This window comes from Falco punctatus, assembly GCF_963210335.1.
Source record: "Falco punctatus genome assembly, chromosome: 9".
Taxonomy (NCBI): domain Eukaryota; kingdom Metazoa; phylum Chordata; class Aves; order Falconiformes; family Falconidae; genus Falco; species Falco punctatus.
The window spans coordinates 30671739-30690498 of NC_137589.1; the positions used below are offsets into that span (position 1 = coordinate 30671739).

The 18760-nt window shown below is 46.6% G+C and overlaps 1 protein-coding gene across 2 annotated transcripts in view; it reads left to right on the top strand.

Annotated features, from left to right (window-relative positions):
- Positions 1-18039, top strand: part of NEURL1 (neuralized E3 ubiquitin protein ligase 1) — a 174044-nt gene extending 156005 nt beyond the window's left edge. For both annotated transcript variants that reach the window (XM_080402564.1, XM_080402565.1), the window contains exons 5-6: positions 13579-13725; positions 15024-18039. In XM_080402564.1, coding sequence (XP_080258690.1) covers positions 13579-13725; positions 15024-15265 — 389 coding nt within the window. In that variant the 3' untranslated portion in view covers positions 15266-18039. The remainder of the gene's footprint in view (positions 1-13578; positions 13726-15023) is intronic.
- The last annotated feature ends 721 nt before the right edge of the window (positions 18040-18760 follow it).

Here is an 18760-nt window from a genome sequence, read left to right on the forward strand (position 1 = left end):
GGGCAGACCTCCTGCTGTCCATACCCTGTGCATGTCTCCCTGCCTGCTCGTTCAGCCCAAGCCAGTACACTCCTGTTTGTGTATGTACACTCATACAGTGCATGTTTTAGAAAAATTGATGTTTGGATCTATGAAATTAAATCCACTGAGTGAAAAGACTCCTCACTACCTGTTTTTGTGACCACATAACAGGCTTTTCTGGCCTTGGTCATTGGAAGAAAAGCTGAAAATGGGCTATTGGTCTTAAATGAGGTGTAAGTGAAAAGAACTGGATTTTCTGACCTTGCCTTTCACAAGGAAAAGCTAGGACCCCGCTGGGTGTACAGCCTTATCCACGTAGCTCGGTCAGCAAGCTGGTAACTCCCCGTTAAAGGCTATGAAATTGGAGCTTACCTATAGTTTTTAAGAGATACTAAAATGCAAATAGAGCTTTTCAGACCTATGTTTCCAGTTTAACAATGCTAGGAGCAGTACAGTCCCAGTATCAGTACAGTGCAACTGCCCAGAGCAGAGCACTGATGCTGTCCCAGCTCTGCACCTCTCTGCAACCGCAGTAATTATATGGATCAGCAATATCCCCACAGAAGGCAAGGAAAATAATGAACTCCTGTCTCCAGCTTTTGCTTTGTTATTAGGGAGGTGATGTGTACTGTCTGTGCTGCAACAGAACAGATTATAGTGCTTGCTATAATATCTGTCATTATACTATTAGAAAATATAAGAAGAATATAAAGTGTTCATCTTTCTAATGACAAGTTCCATCTTCAGAATGCAAACAAGAATAATTTTGTGTGATCTGTCTTTTGTAGTTTGAGCTTTATATTGGAGGAGAAGACATGTTTATGGTAATCTTTTCCTAGTTTTAATACAAAAAGAGAAGTTCCATACCCTTGAAAGAAATGAGACACAAATACTGCAAGAGGCGTAATTGTACCAAACCTATCTTAAATAGCAGATGTCATTCTATTTCTAGGGGCATACCATTATTAGATTAATCAAAGCAATGTTATGCAGTGTTAAAGGAACATCAGCACCAGAGCTGAATATAAAATGAAATTAAAGTTGCTGGCTTTGCTTCTTCTCCAGCTTTTCTGTTTCATTTGAAGGATGGAGAAGGTGGAGAGCAGCAATGCCTCTCTTGCATCTAGAGAAGGTTTATTTTTGACTCAGAGGACAAGATGGCTCAGGGATCACTGGATACTACATCACATACCTTGAGATCAGTTATTTGGTTCTGACCCAGAGCAGTGCCAAGCTCAGATCTCTCCTGGCTTGTGGCTGTGTCATAGAAGCTGACTGCAGCTATTCCACAGTGTTGGGATACAACATTTATTTCCTAATCTAAGTATCATGGGAGCCCATCTCTACCCAGGCTGGTGGTCATACAGAACTCTGTAAGAGAGGAGGGCAGTGTGGGGTTGGTTTGACAGTAAGGAATCCAGACTGCTGTTTCCATCTTATCAACCTGGCATCATATACTGGCAATATAGTTGCTGTAGAAGAAATAAAAAAGCAGAAAATCATGACAAGGCTGGAAACACTATTTTTCTTTATGTCCCCCACAGCAAAGGGAAAATAAATGAAACTCAAGCACCACTATAGCATGGTGAGAGGCCACAGTCATCTGTAGTGGGAAGTGGAAGGATGTCAACTTGTTGCAAAGAAAAGGTTAAAAGGCAACTTGACCAGATAGAGGCAAGATAAATGGAAGAGGAGGGCACTTTAATGTAGAGATAATAGCATAAAAAATACCAAGCTGCTGGAAAATGAAGGGACACAAATTTAAATTAAACATAAGTGACGGTAATTAACTACAGGAACCAGCTATTGGGGGAGGCAATAGATCATTTTGTCAGGATTGGAAGCCCTTCTAAATATTTTATATGTAAAGTGCTGGTCTTAATTCAGAAATTCTGTGGGTTATGCACGTAAAAACAACCAAACAGAAACCCAGATCATTAGGCATGTAGAAATGAAACAGTATTTGCGTATCCTTTAGGAATTCCATTAGTTCAGGCTTGGCTTGGTTTTTTTTCAGGCATCATTCCTGTACAGTCAACAAAACCAGCCTATTAAATTTGATTTACTGCTTTCAGCTTTTGCTGGTAAGCATTTCAGCTCACACACAGTTTTATCACAGCTCTCAAAGGTTGAAATGAACCAGTCTGGATACATTGGTCTGGTTTTGGTTTGGTTTTGGTGGTGTAATTCATTTATGAAGTTAAATTGATTGACCCCATAAGGTTTTAAAATGTATGACTCATGTCTGGAGGAGCTATCACAGCAATAACTTTATATATTTAGTATTAGGGGATCCAAATGGTTGGGGATGTTCTTTCATTTTCTTTTGTCTCAGAGTGAATCACCAGCATGTAAAACATCTTCCTTCATCTCCTTTATTTTGGATTTTTTTTTTGGTGTGGTTTCCCTTGGGAATTTCATTCTTTCCAGTAATATTGAAGTTTTCTTTTGAGCAATGAAGTAACATGTTCCATCAATAGTCGTACTAAAGAAGTTGAGCTGCCAACTTATCTGTGTCCTTTCTATCCATGCACTTCAATAACTCCAGCCCCACCAGAACAGCTGCACAATGTTGCAGCTCTCTGGACGTCTTCTAATGCTGGCCACGAGCCAGCATTAGGCCCGAAAAAAACAATCCCAGAGCCAGCATTTGGTGTGGAGAAGTATATATTCACATCCACGCCGCATACATGCGGAGTGTGTGGGCTAAGCTCTCCCACCTCCTTTACCACAGGCAGATGAGATGGGCTCCTACTCAGCTGCCCGTTGCAAAATATTTCGAAACCAGTTGTTTCTGAGGTTTCCATCCTCCTTTCAGATTTGAAGTTGGTCAATGGGATCCAAACTGGGGGGCAGGCAGTGAGGAAGAAAGAGCTGACCAGGGACTGGTGGGCAGAGCAGCCATGAATCCTTGGTTCCTTGTGGTTTCTGACAACATCTGGCAAAGGACCAAACTGGGAGTTAGTTCAGCAGACTGGGGGACAAAAGCTGCTGGCAAAGGGCTGTTGAAGTCAACAGAGACGTTTTAGCTGAAGTGGCCTCAGTGCTGGTGTGTACAGGCAAACTGCAGTCAATTCCATTGCAGGCAGGCTTGCACAAAGCTGTGCCCACTGGGACTCTTACTAGTGGTTAAGGTTAGCAGCCCTGGTGGTGCTGTCCATGTTGCAACAGAGCCCTGACCCTGAGGAACCAACTGGAAAGAGCTGCAGTTTCATGGGTGAACAGGGTAGTGTCTTGCTTAGGTGACACGGAGCAGTGGTTTGCCAGGGGAAACTACTTTGCCTGCTTCTGTGACATTCATCACACTGCCCAGTCTGGTTTTCTTTGACTTTAGCTTCACGCCAGGAGAGTGACCACAGACCGCTAGTGATTCACAGGCCATAGCTAAACCTTGAAGACCACCCTCTCCTTTCTAACCAGGATCGTTCCTCTGCATCCCAGGATTCCTCACTTATTTTGCTGATACATTTCCTGCAACTACTGTCTCCAGATTATCTACAAGGGAGACTTTCTTCTCTCCTCTCTAGTCTCTGCCGGAGCACTTGTCCGGCCTGATCCTCCTAAGTATCTAGGGTTTTTGGGGACTTGATCTCACCTTACTGCGTCCCTTACCAGGCTTCTGTCCATTCCCATGTAAACAATTTTCTTAGCCTGTGGTTGCTGCTTGACTGTCCCAGCACTCCCATAGCAGAGTGTCTGTCCCTTCCAAAAAACTTTTCTGCTCTAGGTGCTGTTATATAATTACTTTGCACATGCAATGACTGCAGCAAGCATACAAAATATTTAAATGATAATTGGTATGTACAGTTGTTATACACACTGCCCATGGCACAGACAGTAGGTACCTTTTGTGGAAAAGTATCACACAGGCAAGGAGAGTCTGTGATATTCGTTCTCCAGCTCCGAATTTATAAGCTTCTCCTGTCTGAGAGAAGATAGTTCTTTGCAGTAGTAAATCACACCCCCTCATCTCCCATCTCAGAGGTGGCCAGTATATTATCCATTTGGGAATTTGATCCTTTTCCACCTTGGTTCATTCCAGTGACGTTGAAATCGCTGAGTTAAACACAGCACAAGAGAAGCCTGATAAATGCATAACTGTTGCACAGAAATGCATGTAAGGAATCTCTTTCCTTAACACTCGTTCAACTAGACATGCTACAAAGTTTTATCATTTTTCTTTTTTTTTTTTATTTTGGAAACATTTCCCACTCCTTTGGAAAATGGTCTCATTAAGGTGATTGGGATCTAACAGGCTTGTGTTGTGTGGCACTTAGCTGCCTGGAGTTCTTATGCACTGTAAGGTATGTGGTTGTGTTATGGTGTCAGAGACTAGAGGGGAAGGAATAGGGTTAATATTCAATGCCTTTTGGAACGAATCCACTTGTATTAACTGACGCCTCTTCATAAACCCTACTATTGTGCATGGTTTTATTTTTCGTGGCTAGTGAAGTACCCGTTGCTGATGTTAAGTTGTAAGAGCTGCACAAGAGCATTACAGTGTCCATAACATCTGGGCTTGATTCTAGCACTGCACAGGGCTCTCTGTTTATGTCCTGGTTTATAGTCATTGTTTTAAAGAAGAATTAGCATAAAGAGAAGCTGTTGTGTTAGAGAGGACAAGTTGCTTTATACGTTGTGCCTTGGAAAACTGCATGGTCGTGGGGCACTGGATGCAGTCAAGCGCTCATCCCTCGTGGTCAGTGGCAGCAATGACAGAGTTAATAGCTGCTTATGGCACCTTTGCACTATCCCACCAAAGATCTCATGGCACATGAGATAATTAACCCACACTTGCCACGGGTGGGCGAGTCAATGAGCATTAGCCTGGGTACTGAGCTATCGGCCAGCACCTGTGTAAGGGCTGGGTAAAGCAAGCAGACCTCTAAGAGACAGCCACAGGGCTTGCAAATGCCTGGTCCTCTGCGTGGGCTCCTCCACAAGAGGGGAAATCATTCTCATCACTGGGATAACAAACTCTCCCTGGCTGCAGTGAGATGTTCGCAGCAAGTGATGTATAGATCTCCCTTATCTCATAATGCCTTTGCCTGCCTACAGTGAATACACAGGATATGGGATCATATACCAGCCTCTTTGAATTGCAACTTGTCTGTCAGGACAGATAAAATCTGCCGACTCTTTGAACTAACAGTGGCATGAATTGTTAGTTATTCTGGCTACTGTGAGAATGACTTAGCAGACGAAACTCTTCCTTTTCCTTCTTTGCCAGATGCCTTTTCATCCAGCAGAGTGCCCCATAGAAATTCAGATCAGTGCTGGCCAAGAGAAGTGAAAGTATTTGTTTCCTGTGTGCATCTACCCCCTGTTTGTGCACATCCCTCCTGGAGAAGCACGGTGTGGAGGTGCTGGGTTTGGCAGCGATTTTCCTTTTGCTCACAGAACTACATTTGCTGTGGTCTCCCAGATACTCTGAGCCAAATGGCCTTTTTGAGAGGGAGCTGGATATGGAGCGCTTTATGAACAGAAACATTTTTGGTCAGGGTAATTAATACCTATGATCTTTTAGAGAGCTTTTTGATTTGTTTTTCTTAGACAAGATGAAAACTTCAACTCTCATTTTTCATGTGGTTCAGCTACTTAACCCAGGCTTCTTTTTTTACCTCTTCTTCATCTAAGCATCTGTCTGGATGCTTTGTTGGTCTAGTATTTCTCAGGTTGAGAAATGGAGCCCCAGGAGAGGCTCTTTCACTTCAGTTCAGCTAGGTGTTCCTTGCATGGTGTCCATACCCTCAGGGTAAGTGCTGAGTAATGAACCTTCACCTGTCAGGTCAGGAAAGTTACCCTTTAAGGTTGCTGTGGGCTCTTTGCTTTCAGACAGCACATTGGGCTTGGGCTGTGAGAGCTGCTGAACCAAAAACTTCTGTGGTGTCTGGAGCTTTCCTGTTTCTCCTGCTCAGCTCGAGTGTGCTATGACTGCAGGAGGGTAATAGATGTGCTGGTGCCCTGCTGCCCTTCTGGACACAGCAGACAGCAAGGCTCCAGTGAAGCCATAAAGTACACTCCTTTCCTGATCCACATGAAAGTCTGGACTGTTGTTCTCCATGTGGTTTGGATCTAACTTTTATTTCCCCAAACAGTGGTTGTCTGACACCCATCTGCAAACACAGGCCTTATGGTTTTGCGTGCAAAATCTGCCAGGCTGCTTTTTGTCCTATTTCCAGGAATTTCTGTAGCATAATGCAAAATGTAATATTGTTCTGTTCAGAACAAATCTAAAATCCTCCAGGAAATACTTGAATGCAAAAAAGCCCATGGATCATCAACTGATGTCGGTCACCTGAGAGGCAGAGATGAGCGGCAGCACAGAGGTCAGGCTCTGAGAGCATGGTTGGCCAAAACCCATTGAGCCCAAGGGGAAGGAAACTCTGGTTTCTGGTCAATGCAGTATTGTTCCCATCGCTGTGGGAACGTAACAAATGGCGGTGTAAATACATGTATTTTATAGCATTCAGAAGTGATGGATATGCTTACATCCTTCCCTATTATTGTTCATCTTTAACTATGTATGCCGAGGCAGCAACAGGTGCTTTGTTCTTTGTTTTAACAAGATGGCTTCAAAAGTCCCTGTTGGGTAAGACCTGAGTGGCCCTGGGGGACAGAATAGCTCTCCTGCGGCCTTGGCTGGAAGCAAGAAAATGTGACAATGTGCGAAATGTATAAGGCTGCTCCTTGGAGCAGCCAGCATGCTGTGGGGAAGGCTATCATTTTAGCTCTCTCTACATCTGGTGGAACATTTGCATTACTAAAAAAATGGTTACTGAAATAAAATGTAGAAGGATTTAGCTCTTGCAAAGCTTGTATTGATAAGACCCACCTTCTAGTGGATATGCTACTGATGGAATACCAGGGTTTCTGGTGTCAGTATCAAGGGAGAGGTGTTAGTCTGACATCTGCCTGGGGTACACCCAAAGACAGAAACTTCATCTTTCTGGGAGAGGACAGAGGAGAGAACCCAGGAGATCTCAGTACAATGTGTCTTGCCACTAGATTGCAAGGTCAAGATAATACACATTTAGCATACTGTTCCAGGTTGCCCACTGCATCTTCAATATGGACTTCTGCTCTCGTAGTATGTGAAATAGTTGTGTAATTCCACCAGTCTGCATCTCTGATAGTTAAAAGTATATCTCTACCTTTTTTTCTGAAATGAGTGGATGAATAGAGGAAAAGCTGAATTGAGAAAGTTCTACACAAGCTACATCCATGAGGAAAAAAAAATACTGTTACAGAAGATTTTTCGGTAAAAAAATAGTAAGGAATAAAATTGAGGTCCCAGTTTTACCAGTCTTGCATATGGTTAGTTATCAAGGATGTTTATGTACTAGTGGTCAGTGTAAGGCCAAAGATCTGTAGTAGATTAGCTTAAACAAAGATATGACTCTTACAGAATTAAGTTGCTGTAGCATCCAGTCTCAGTAACCTCACAGCCCATCACACTGCAGGAGCTCACATGTTATGGGACAGGTCTCCTTAGGCAGATGTTCACATGAGCTCAGTACCCACAATTGTGCCATATTTTTGAAAGAACCTTGATCCTATTTAGATAGCAAAGTCAATGGCCCTGATAAACTGAGAGTGTTAAATGTGAGAACGGATATTGAGCAATTTTTGAGATAGGGGAATTATTTTAGCAGACAGGCTTAAAAATCTGGCTCTTAGCAAAAGGAAATAGAGTTGAGAGTTTTGAAAGGCATCTAAATGGCTACAACTGTCAGGTGCCCAGAGCTCACTGGACCAAAATGTATGAGAAGTGCACAGCTCTCTTGAGCACCATAAAATATGCCAGTTGAAGGCTGCAGCCAGATTTTAGCAGCTGTACTGATCTTTTCCACTGTGTGCTGGAGACTCTGGGACCTGCAGGTGGATGGAAAAACACTGAAAATCTGTGTTTACTATTGATAACTACCTGATCTTTATTAGCTGTTCTATTTATGCAGCAAACGTGTTATAAAAAGAGAAGGGGCTGTCAATGTGCTCCACCGATACTCAGCATATGGGCAAGTCAGTATGTTGCATAATGCTTTATCTGCCTTGGAAACTATAGCAGGAGGCTCCTATATTTTGTTTTCCAGGTACAATGTTTAGTTAAGATCCTGGCATAGTCCTTAAGATGGATATGGGTAAAAAAAAAAAGCCCATTAAAAAAGTGAAGGTGATCAAACCAAGTGAACTGAGAGTTCAGTGTGACAGTAGTGGTCATTTACTGACAGCATCCTGTAAGCCAGGAAAAATAAAGTGTAAGTTGGGTGGATTCAAAGGGGAGAAAAAGGATAGCTCTGGAGTGCAGTCTGATTGTTTGTTTTTTATTTTTTTAATATATTATATATATATATGTATTTATAATGTTGTGAAATAGTCATTAAGAGCCTAGACAGGTATAATACAGATAGCAGAAGGTGAGTGAGACACCTGAGATGGTGTTTGGTGTTGACAGAAAGCATTCTGGGGATAGAAATTGTGATATTAATTCCTGTTTGCAACCAGCAAACACAGGGTATTGCTCATTTGTTTCTTTTCTACCTTGGAAGCAGAGTCTTCAGACTATGCAGTACTGCATTTCCACCTCAAAGCAGCAGATGTTTTCGGCCGGTGGAGCCTGGTTTCTGCAAGGCTTCCACAAACACAGTCCCGGTGCTCCAACAGAAGCACTGTGCTTGCAGGCCTTTTGGGTTAAGGTCTGAAAAAGTGCGATGGGACTATATAATGTTGAATTTAATTATAAGGGGGAAAGGGACAAGAGAGGGGGTCAGAGGTTTAGTGGAATGGGTTGAATCTTGATTTTGTCTCCTTGTGAACACTGGGACAGTATGAGGAATGCTCTGGTCAAATCCCGGTGAGTTACTGGGCACCTTTCACTGGCTGATGGATGTTAGGAAAAATTCTTTACCAAAAGGTTGTCAAGCACTGGAACAGGCTGCCCAGGGAAGTGGTTGAGTCACCATCCCTGGAGGTATTGAACAGATCTGTAGATGTTGCATTTAGGGATATGGTTTAGTGGTGGGCTTGGCAGTGCTGGATTGACAGTTGGCCTCGGTGGTCTTAAAGGTCTTTTCCATCCTAAACGATTATATGATTCTGTGTTTTTCATAATCTGATGGAGTTCAGCCTGTTGTCATTATTTGAGTCCCAGGAGGCCCTGCCCCTCTATCACCTCTCTCAGGAAGAGATAACCAGAAATGTGTTATGAACACCTTAAACTGGCAGTTTCCCAACCTTCCGTGATCCAAAGCCAACAGTAATAAGGAAGAACATGCACTTTGGCATTCCTCTACTTTTCTCTCCATCTCAGCTGTAGTTTGAATCTGGGAATATTAATGTACTGCTTGCTCGCAGTGGGTTGGGAATAGCTGCAGGACAGGCTTGTGGCAGCTACTGCCTGCTCTAGGCCACAGAGATGCCCTGGGGATTTGCTTGCATCATAGCAAATGCCCCTAAGCGATTTCAGAAGGAGAATGCCGACAGTGCATCACTCTTCCCACCTGGTGTGCTGGTTGTTTTCCAGTTCCCTGTCTGGGGCCTACACAGTAATAAGCAGGTCAATACAATCACTTTATTATGGAAAGAAATGTAGAAATATTTTTGTAAATTAATTAATGGGGAGAGTTAATTGAAAATGTTATGTGTTTTTAGGGAGTGTTGACTTTGTGTCTGGCCTTGTTACCAATGTAAATCCTTCAGTGGTACAGCTCTCCCCAGGCAGCTGCCATTAATTGATGCTTAGAAGTTGGGACAGCCTCAGAATATCCCCTGAGAGTGGATTGCAATGTTCTGGGAAAACACCCTGCTCACCACAATAGACACAGAGAGCCAAAAGTGTCTCTGATGGCCACAGCTGCTGTGTTTTGGTCACAGTTAGGATGTTCTATAAAAGGGCAGTTATGGGTACGGATAACTACTCTCCTAAAAATCAGAAATGCTGGATGGGATCCCAAGAGACTACTGACTTCACCCTCCTGTTCTTAAAGAGCTCCAATGATGGAGACGCCATAGTCTCTCTGGGAGGTCTGATTGCTTTACAGTGTTTCCCTATGGACATAGTGTCTATCCTGAACACCTTAGGAGTCTGAACCTGTGGGTTCTTGTCTTATCCAGAACTTTCATGAAGAACAGATTGTTTCTACTCCCCTTTGAGCAGCCTGTGAAAAATGTGGTCATCTAAAAACCATAGAATCATACAACATTTTAGGTTGGAAGAGACCCCTGGGAGTTACCTAATCCAACCTCCTGCTCAAAGCAGGGCTAACTTCCAAGTTATGGAAGCACAAGACCATGCTCAGTTGGATTTTGAGTATTTCCAGGGACAGAGATAGCACAGCACCTCCAGGCTCCTGCTCCAGTCCTTAACCAGCCTCATATGACCCTGGATTGGCACAACCTTTCCATAACAGGACAGCATGGTTGATTTCTGATCAGCTGGTGACCTCCAGCAATCCCCAGGCCTTTTTCTGTAGGATGGCTGGTTTTGTAATTGAATGGACTAATTCCTTGTCCTGTATTTGGGGAGCTGAATAAGTGCTGCATTTTGCATTTGATCATATTGAATATCATCCCATTTATATCTGATCCTATTTCCAGTTTGGCAAGACCATTTTGAATCACAGACCTTTAGCATACAGGCAGCCTTTCCTGGCATGATGTTGTCTGTACATTCCATGGTACTGCTGTCTTCTACTGAAAATATAATACTCTCTTACTTTTGGGGGTGAACATATTTTGGGGGGTTCATTTATTTACACCTCTCCCAGAGCGATGACGGAAGTGTAGAGAAAGAGTCAATCTGCATTGGATTTCGCTAATAATTTGACTTTGCAAAGATAAACCAGCAAATGGTTCAAAGTCCGTTTAAAGGTGATTCCAGTGTGTTTGGCGTGTTTGAGATCAAGCGTGAGACAAGTTAGCAGCAGAGACAATTTGTCTGGGGCCTTTAGAGAGAGGAAGAATGTTTAAATTGATTTATTTAGAATTATTTAATTTTTTAAAATCATGGTTTGAAAGCTAGCTCTTGGTAGAAGCTCTCTGCACACAATGAGCGTGTTTGGCCTTGAGCACATATATCTGGTTTTAGTTAAGCCAAGTTGGCCACACTCATTCCACCCTGCACATGATCTCATTCCATGCTCCTTGTCATGGTATCTGCACACCATCCAGCAATATATTAACGGCGTGAGTAACGTGTCTTATGTTGATTATTCTGTCACCAAGGGAGAAGTGCGTCTTGTCTGGTAGGGAACTCAGACTGTTTGAAACAAAGCTCTGTACTTATGCTGGAGAAAAGTCAAGAGCTGCGCCTCGTGTTAGGAGAAAGAACTAGAAGGTGTGTGTTGGCCCCTGGGTCTTGGGTAAGGCCATTTTGGGACTCAGATCAGCTACAACCAGAGAAGCTTGTGGTTCCTGCACTGATGAGCTCTCCTTGCACTGTGGAAAGGCCATTTGCACTGCTGCCAGCATGCTTCATCAGTTCATGCTCTGGGACACTCGGGGCACATCCAAATCCTTGGTTAGTCCAGGAAGAAAAATGCTCCTGATAGTCTTTATTTTGCATTTAATGAAACGACCAGGTTGGTGGTAGAAATGCAATGTGCTGCATGTCAGGTGAACGGGAGAAGTATCTCCAGGCTGCAGGGGGACTGAGAGGGGAGGCTTGAAAAACTCGTTCAGCTGCCTAGTGTTCATATTTGTTCAGTGTGCAGTGGATGAGCTGAAATCTGTGCCCCAGTGTGTGTTACCCACAGGGCAAGTTTTCTGCTACGGTCACAGTCATCTGTCAGATTGGAGGGGAAGGGCCATTGCTAGTGGCTGTCATTAGGGGTTGCATCATTCTCTTTGCATATTTACGGAGCTAAACTCCAGCCGCAGCTGCCTTCTGTGTGATAAAGGAGGTGCCTCTCTACAGCATCTCAAGTGTGAGCGCCCCAAAGTCTTTTGCAGACACTAATTGAACTTCAGATAGTGCCTGGGAGCAAAGCGCTCCTTATATGAAGAGGGGTAAAACTAAGCGACTGAAGGCTGAAGCTAATTGCTGCTTCTGCTGTATGCGGTCCCCAGAACAGATTTTGACCTAGATGTGACCCCCCCGCTCAGTCCCTGCGCTACATTTAAAATGCTCAGTTTTGTTCTGCTAACAAGGGCAGGAGAATCTGGCACTGGCTGCTGCTGTGCTTTTGCTTTTTTTTTTTTTTTGCACAATCCACAGTTGGCACGCGGAGTCACTGCTTCCCAGGTTTAGTCCTCCGTGGCTCAGTGGCCTCCCTGCAAACAGGCACCGAAGGACCTTTCTGGTGCACGGGGTTTTCCTGGCCTCCTCCTGCCACGTTTTTTCCGGAGAGTAGCCTCCGGCTGCTGGAGGACACTGCGGATCCAAACCCTCTGTGTCTCTCGGCTCCTTATATGGTCACATGGAGAAGTCTTAGCATTTTAGTTCTGATTTGGAGTCACCCTGGTTGTCTTAGCTGGGGAACTAGAAACTTCAAAACCGCAGGGAAACTAGTTCTCACCACTAAGAAATCGTACCTTGGTTCATGCACGCGTGTGCTGCTGGCTCGCCACTGTCTTACTGAAGACCAGGCTGTGCCGTTAACAACGAAACGCCCTTGCAAAACCTTGCTAGAGTTTTAAGTGTTCCCATTCCTTTCCCTTCTGGAAGGGGCTTTAAGATACTTGTTATAGCAGCAGAAGAAAGAGGCTGCGGCAGGGGAGGGTGCCAAGCAGGCTGTGGGGCAGAGCTGCCTTTTCTGGCAGACAGCACAGTAACGCAGAGGTGATGGTGGGCAGTGGGAGCGGGAGGTAATGGAGCTGGGGACACCTAGAAGGGACTTGAAGGGGCTCTGCATTCTTGAGCCATCATATCCAGACATGCAGAGAGTGGAGAAAATGTTCCTGAGTGGGGGAAGAGTTGTCTTTGTTCATCCCAGAGCCAAATGCATTTGAGTGGCATCCTCGCCTCTGACCGAAGCCACCCTACAGAAGAGGCAGAGCAGTGAGCAGAGCTGTTCTCCTGATTGCCAAACCCTTGAGTTTGTCTCTGGGATCTCCTTGAGTGACTTTGCGTGAATTTGTTGGAGCTGGAATGATGCAGCGTTGCACTGGGTTAGTGGAGAGTACTTTGGCAAGGGGGTACGTGCTTGTGCTGGGGTCCAGCCCACCCTACTGCAGGCTGTGTCCTCTGCTGGCTACAGCCCTATCGCTGGATGTAGTACTGAGGGTACGTACGAGTGTGAAACCGTAAGGAAAGTAATTGCACTTAATGACTTGAGACATGAGACACGTTTAAGGGCAGAAACAAAGGGTTATGATGGCTAAAGCAGCTCCAGCAAACTCAGGGGCTGTGGGAGCTCGATGTCTCTTCAGAGCCAGCTACTGGCATTTAAAAAAGCATACGAGGTTGGGTTTTTTTTGTTTCCCTCTTCTCTAGATTTCATGCTGATGAAACACAAATCCTGACAAGCTCTGAGTGCTGCACCCCCTGCCACATACCCCCAGTGCCTTGTCAGCCCCATTTTTAAAAAGTAACTGTAGGTTTCTTTTCTTCTGCTGCAGGTTCCACCATATTAGCAGAGCGGCTGGGACTGTCCACACCAAGCTCACCCACATCAACACCCAGTTCCCCCACCATCCTCTGCAGCGGTGTCTCTGGCCCCATATTGTCTACGTGTGGCTCTGGCCCCCTCTGCAGCTCTATCAGTGGTAAGTGTGGGGGGGATGCCTTTCCTCTGCCTCCCCCTGCCTGCTCCCACACTGTCTCCCTTCGTGGTCCTCACACTTGTCTCCCAAAAGGACTCTAAAACCACAGTGATCAACAGAGTCCCCTGTCAGCTCCCTCAGGGAGGAAGGAAGAGCCTCTGCAAAGGCTATTTTCAGTCTGGTTTACGTGGAAGCTGCTTAGATGCCTAGACAGCAATATTTTTCCAACCTTTTTCATCATGAAGGCTCCCAAGGGAGGCAGTAGAGTTTCTGTTATGTGCGTGGCCCAGTGACGCACAGCTCCTTCTGGAGAGCTGTGTGGCAGTGACATGTGTTGCATGCTAGCTCAGACTGGAGCTATGGCTGTGCCCTACAGCCCCCTTTTCCCTCTCCACACACCTTCACTACCTTCTTCAGAAAAAGGCAGTATTGATATTTCTAATATGCCAATGAATTCCAGTGAGATTTAGATAAATATACATGCAGTAGAAAATGATAAGCTGTTCTGCAGCATTTTACAAAACCCCAGGCACCTGCATGATCCCAAGGCATTGATGGTGGAATATGTAACTTAACAAATCCTTGTCATTGTTGTCCAAACCAAGAGTGATTTTTGCTGAAGGTATCATCAGAATCAGGTCTAATAATTGGTAACAGCAAACATTCCGATTTTTAATGGGTTTTGGGGAAAATTGGTTAGCCTCATTATGGGTGCGCTGTGAGTACAGTTACTGCAGCCTGTTGTGGCTCTTGAAGCGATGGCTCACTATGAGCTAGATGCTGTCCGTGCAGGTACCACCCCACCCCTGTCCTGAAGCAGCCACATGGGGTGATTTGTAGCCAGGCACTGTGGTCCCACATCCCTGGATCAGCCCTAGAGATGAAACTCTCCTTGTCTTGGGAGCTGCTACCACCCATGTGCCACCCAGCCTCTCCCTTTTCAAAGCAGATGGCTTGATCTGCGCCTCCTTATTTTTCCTCCTTTGTTAATGTTTAGACAGTGGTTTAAAAACGTGGAACTGCTCTTTGTCCCTGCTGCATGGGAACAGCTGTCTCTTGGTTTGCTCTGCATGGGCAGCAGATCCCAGCAGATGCTGCCTTTCTGCTGCCCTCAGCCTTGGCATGTGAACCAGGACTCACCAAGTGGGACGGCAGGTCACAGGCAGGACCCCTGATCCTGGAGCATCCAATCCTGCTAGGGCATGGTTCCTCCCTCAGTAGCTAGCTTCAGGGCAGAAATTACCCTGGGATGTCAGGAAGCCTTTTAAGCAGCATCAGTGACCCTGTTCTTTGTGTTCCAGGCACAGCTCCCAACTCTCCAATCAGCTTGCCTGAGTCACCCATCTCCCCGTCCATCTCTGGGCCCTGGGGAGATGAATGCACCATCTGCTACGAGAACATGGTAGACACAGTCATTTACTCCTGTGGACACATGTGTCTCTGCTATTCGTGTGGGCTGAAGCTCAAGAAGATGGCCAATGCTTGCTGCCCCATTTGCAGACGGGCCATCAAAGATATCATCAAAACCTACCGCAGCACTTAGAGCAGCAGCAGATGCTGTGGTGGGGACTGGGCAGGTGGGGAGGAGGCTGTGAAACAACACAGGTCTTGGTCTCTGTTCATCATCCAGGAGATTCAAAAAAACATCACCCACCACCACCCTGATCCCCTCTTCCACGGACAACAGATGAGACAAGCTTAGACATTGCTCTTCTACCCTCCAAGCAAGCCCTGGGGCTGAACTCCAGCGTGTCAGGGAAGTTGTGATGGACTACTCTCCCTTGTGGATTTTAAACTTTATCTCAAAAAAAAACCAAACAACCAATCAGCTGGTGCAATCATCCCTTTTCTATACCACGCACAGTGGAGGGGAGTCTCTAATGTTTAGCAGGCACAGCAAGTGGTAAAAGGTTCAGTGTTACACATCTCCTTCTGGAGACACCCCGCATGCAGAGGACAGCTTAGCAGCAGAGGAGGAACAAGCAACATGTTTCCGTGTACAACCAGCCTGCCTGTAGGAAGCCCCTTAGAAAGGACGGAGCGAGGCAAGCTTTGACCCAGCGAGGGAGGTGCAGTGAGCACATTCTCAGTGGAAAGGTTCGGGTCAGTGCAGAAAAGGACCCAGGATGTGTGAAGCAAAACCCACCCCGTGTCTGCAGGCAGAAAAGCAGCCCCTTGAGGCTGTTCCTTGCTCCTCCCTTACCATTCCCTGGCAGAGGCATTCAGGGCGGGTTTGGCAGCCACCACTGGCACTGGCCTTGCTCCCTCCCAGCAGCGTCCAGCCACCTCCCGATGCCAGCCATTCCGCTGCATGACTAGCGGCTCTCAAACACCCACTGCCCATCTTGCACGTGGTCTCCACGCAGCACAAGGGATGCAGCAGCATCTCTGCCCCATGGGCGTGCAGGAGAGGGACATGTGGCTCCCTCACTTTTCCTCCCCCTACCATCCAGACAGTACTTGTGAGGGAGAAAATAAATTTTAAAAAAGAAACAAAAACCCCAGCCTCACTGGGGAAGAATGTATAAACCCACATGTCTGTGGGTTTCATTTACTGGTAACTTTATCACTGTGCTTTAAGACAAAATCAGCCAGGTGGTACCCGGCCCTGCACAGCCAGCCCGCTGGCAGGACGTGGCTGTCCTTATGTGTTAGGAAGAAAAGAAAGGAAAAAAAATAGCTTGGGGGGATGGTTTTCTTTGGTTTATTTAAATTAATCCACTTACCTTCCGCCCCAGTTGAGAACCCCTGCTGTCCCCAGACAGATGCCTGCAGTGGCAGCCCCCATGGCTGTCGTGACAACTGCTGCTCCGTCATCCCATGGCCACTGGCTGCCCCTGGGCCCAGGCAGGGTGGCTCTGCAGCAGAAGGGGGTGCCTGTCTTCCCTCCAGCCCCATCCTGCTGCCTTCCAGGAGCCAGAGGCAGTGTCTGGGCCCTGGCGGGTGACTGGGGTGCAGCAGCGATGGTGTTTGCCCTGCCACATTGCCCATCAGGCCAGGCTGGGGAAGGCTATGGAGTTGCACCCCTCCTGCTGAGCCTTTTCCTTCGCACTAGTAGTGTACGGCCACTGATAGGATGCAGGGGAACAGTATGGCATAGGGATAAAAGCATTTAACATACAGAGCTGCTCGTTGCAGGGGGCATCGTGCCCCCCCTGGGCAGCAGGCAAGTGAAGGAGCACTCGCAGAGCCTGCTCCTGAGAGCACCTGGAAAACATGATATCCTCGCTCTGTCCTCTTGAGGAAATGAAAAAGAGAGGCTGCTAGCTGGAGACCACACTGCAGAGCCTTTCTCTAAAGGCACTGTCATCACTGCAGCCTGCCACAGGGGTCTGCAGCTACCCCCAGCCCACCCCAGCGGGCAGTATTAACTTGAACGCTGATATTCTGGTTACAGGGATTTGTGTTAATTCTTTGCGTACTCTCATGTACACCCCTAACCCATCCTGCCCTGCCCTGCCCTGCCCTCCAGGCTGACTGTCGAAAGCCGCGGAGCACAGTGGCTCCTGCACCCAGATGCCCTCAGTGAGGGGTGGGAGGACACCGGGGTAGCACAAGCTTGGGGGAAGGACAGTAGCCATGCCAGGCGCATGGCTGGTCCGCAGGCACGCAGCCAGCCCCCAGCTTGCCTGAGGATGAGGACAGAGCTGTGACTGGCAGGCACCGGGAGCCTGTTGTAGTAGTTACACAAACTCCAGTGCAAAGATTTTGGAAAGAAGGAACCCGAGGGGTAGGAAAATGTCGATGAAAGAGTGGATGTGGGGAAACGTGCAATAAGCAGCCTCCGGAGCCTTCACCACACCCGTGGGACCGGTACCCCTCCACGCAAGGCAAGCCAAGCCAAGGGGTATGTTTTATTTTTAAAGAAACTCCATCCATGGGTACCAGTGCAGTAGTGTGAATTCCCTTTTCACCTTTTGAATTCAGAGTGTTTTAATATATACCTGTGTTTGTTTTACTGTGGACCAAACTCTAGGAGTTAGCAGAAGCAGAAAGCTCCCCCAGCATCCGAACTCGAAAATTGGGGTTAGGTCCTGCTCCCAGCATCAGATGGCCTCCAGCTGTGAACAGGGAGGAGGAGAGCAAGGTGATTGCCAGGGAGAAAAAACAACAGCAAAAGCAGTAACAGTAACAACGATCCTAACCTTTTGTTTTGTTTGACTGGTGTAAGTTCCCACTTACCTCCGTGCTCTTGTGTCATTTGCATTTCATTGCTTTACTTTAAGGTGTTTTGTGTTCTGTTTAAAGAGAAGAATAACTCATTGTGAAAAATTGGATAACTGTGATTGTGAATAAAGTTGATTTAGGTATCCTGCAGCAGCATGGGCCACTGAGTATTTACCACTTCCACAAGCGCAGCGAAACAAGGCTGGCAGTGCAGTGGTGAGAGGCTGAGGAAAGAGCAACAGTGGCATGAGAGCCTCCTCCCTGGGGGGAGTTGGGTGGAGAGGGGGCTCGGGTTTTCCTCCAGTGCTCAAGGAGGGGGTGTTGAGAGCTGGAAGACGAACAGCCCTCCTGATGGACACCACACACCCCCCTAAGGAATAAAAGGAGCCACAAAAATAAAAGCAAGGGCTGACCGCATTGCTGCAAGCTTAGGCCCCATGCTCCTGAACTTCTTCACACCCTTCCCAGAGAGAGGCCACAGCTTCTTTACTCTCATTGCCTTGTTTGCACAAGTCTCTCCTGAGTGCCTGTAGCTGCAAAAAAAGCCTTCCACCAGCACAAGAGAAAGCGTGCTGTGAGGAAACCCAGTACCATGCTGCTCGGCCTGGTAGGGCCTGGTAAGGTGGCTGAAGATGAGGTAGAGCAGTAGTAAAATAGCCCAGTGTCCCCACCCCAGCTCTGAGAACTACGATAGTCCAACACCTGACAGGAGGATCCCAGCCCTAAGCTGAGCACCGTGTTGAGAAGGCAGACTGGCAAGCCGTGGCCTGGCCAAGGGAGATGCTGAAACAAGACGCAGATGCTTCCTCAGCATGTAGCAAGGGACACAGGGACCCACAGGGAATTTTTGCATTCTCCAGAGTGATGCCAG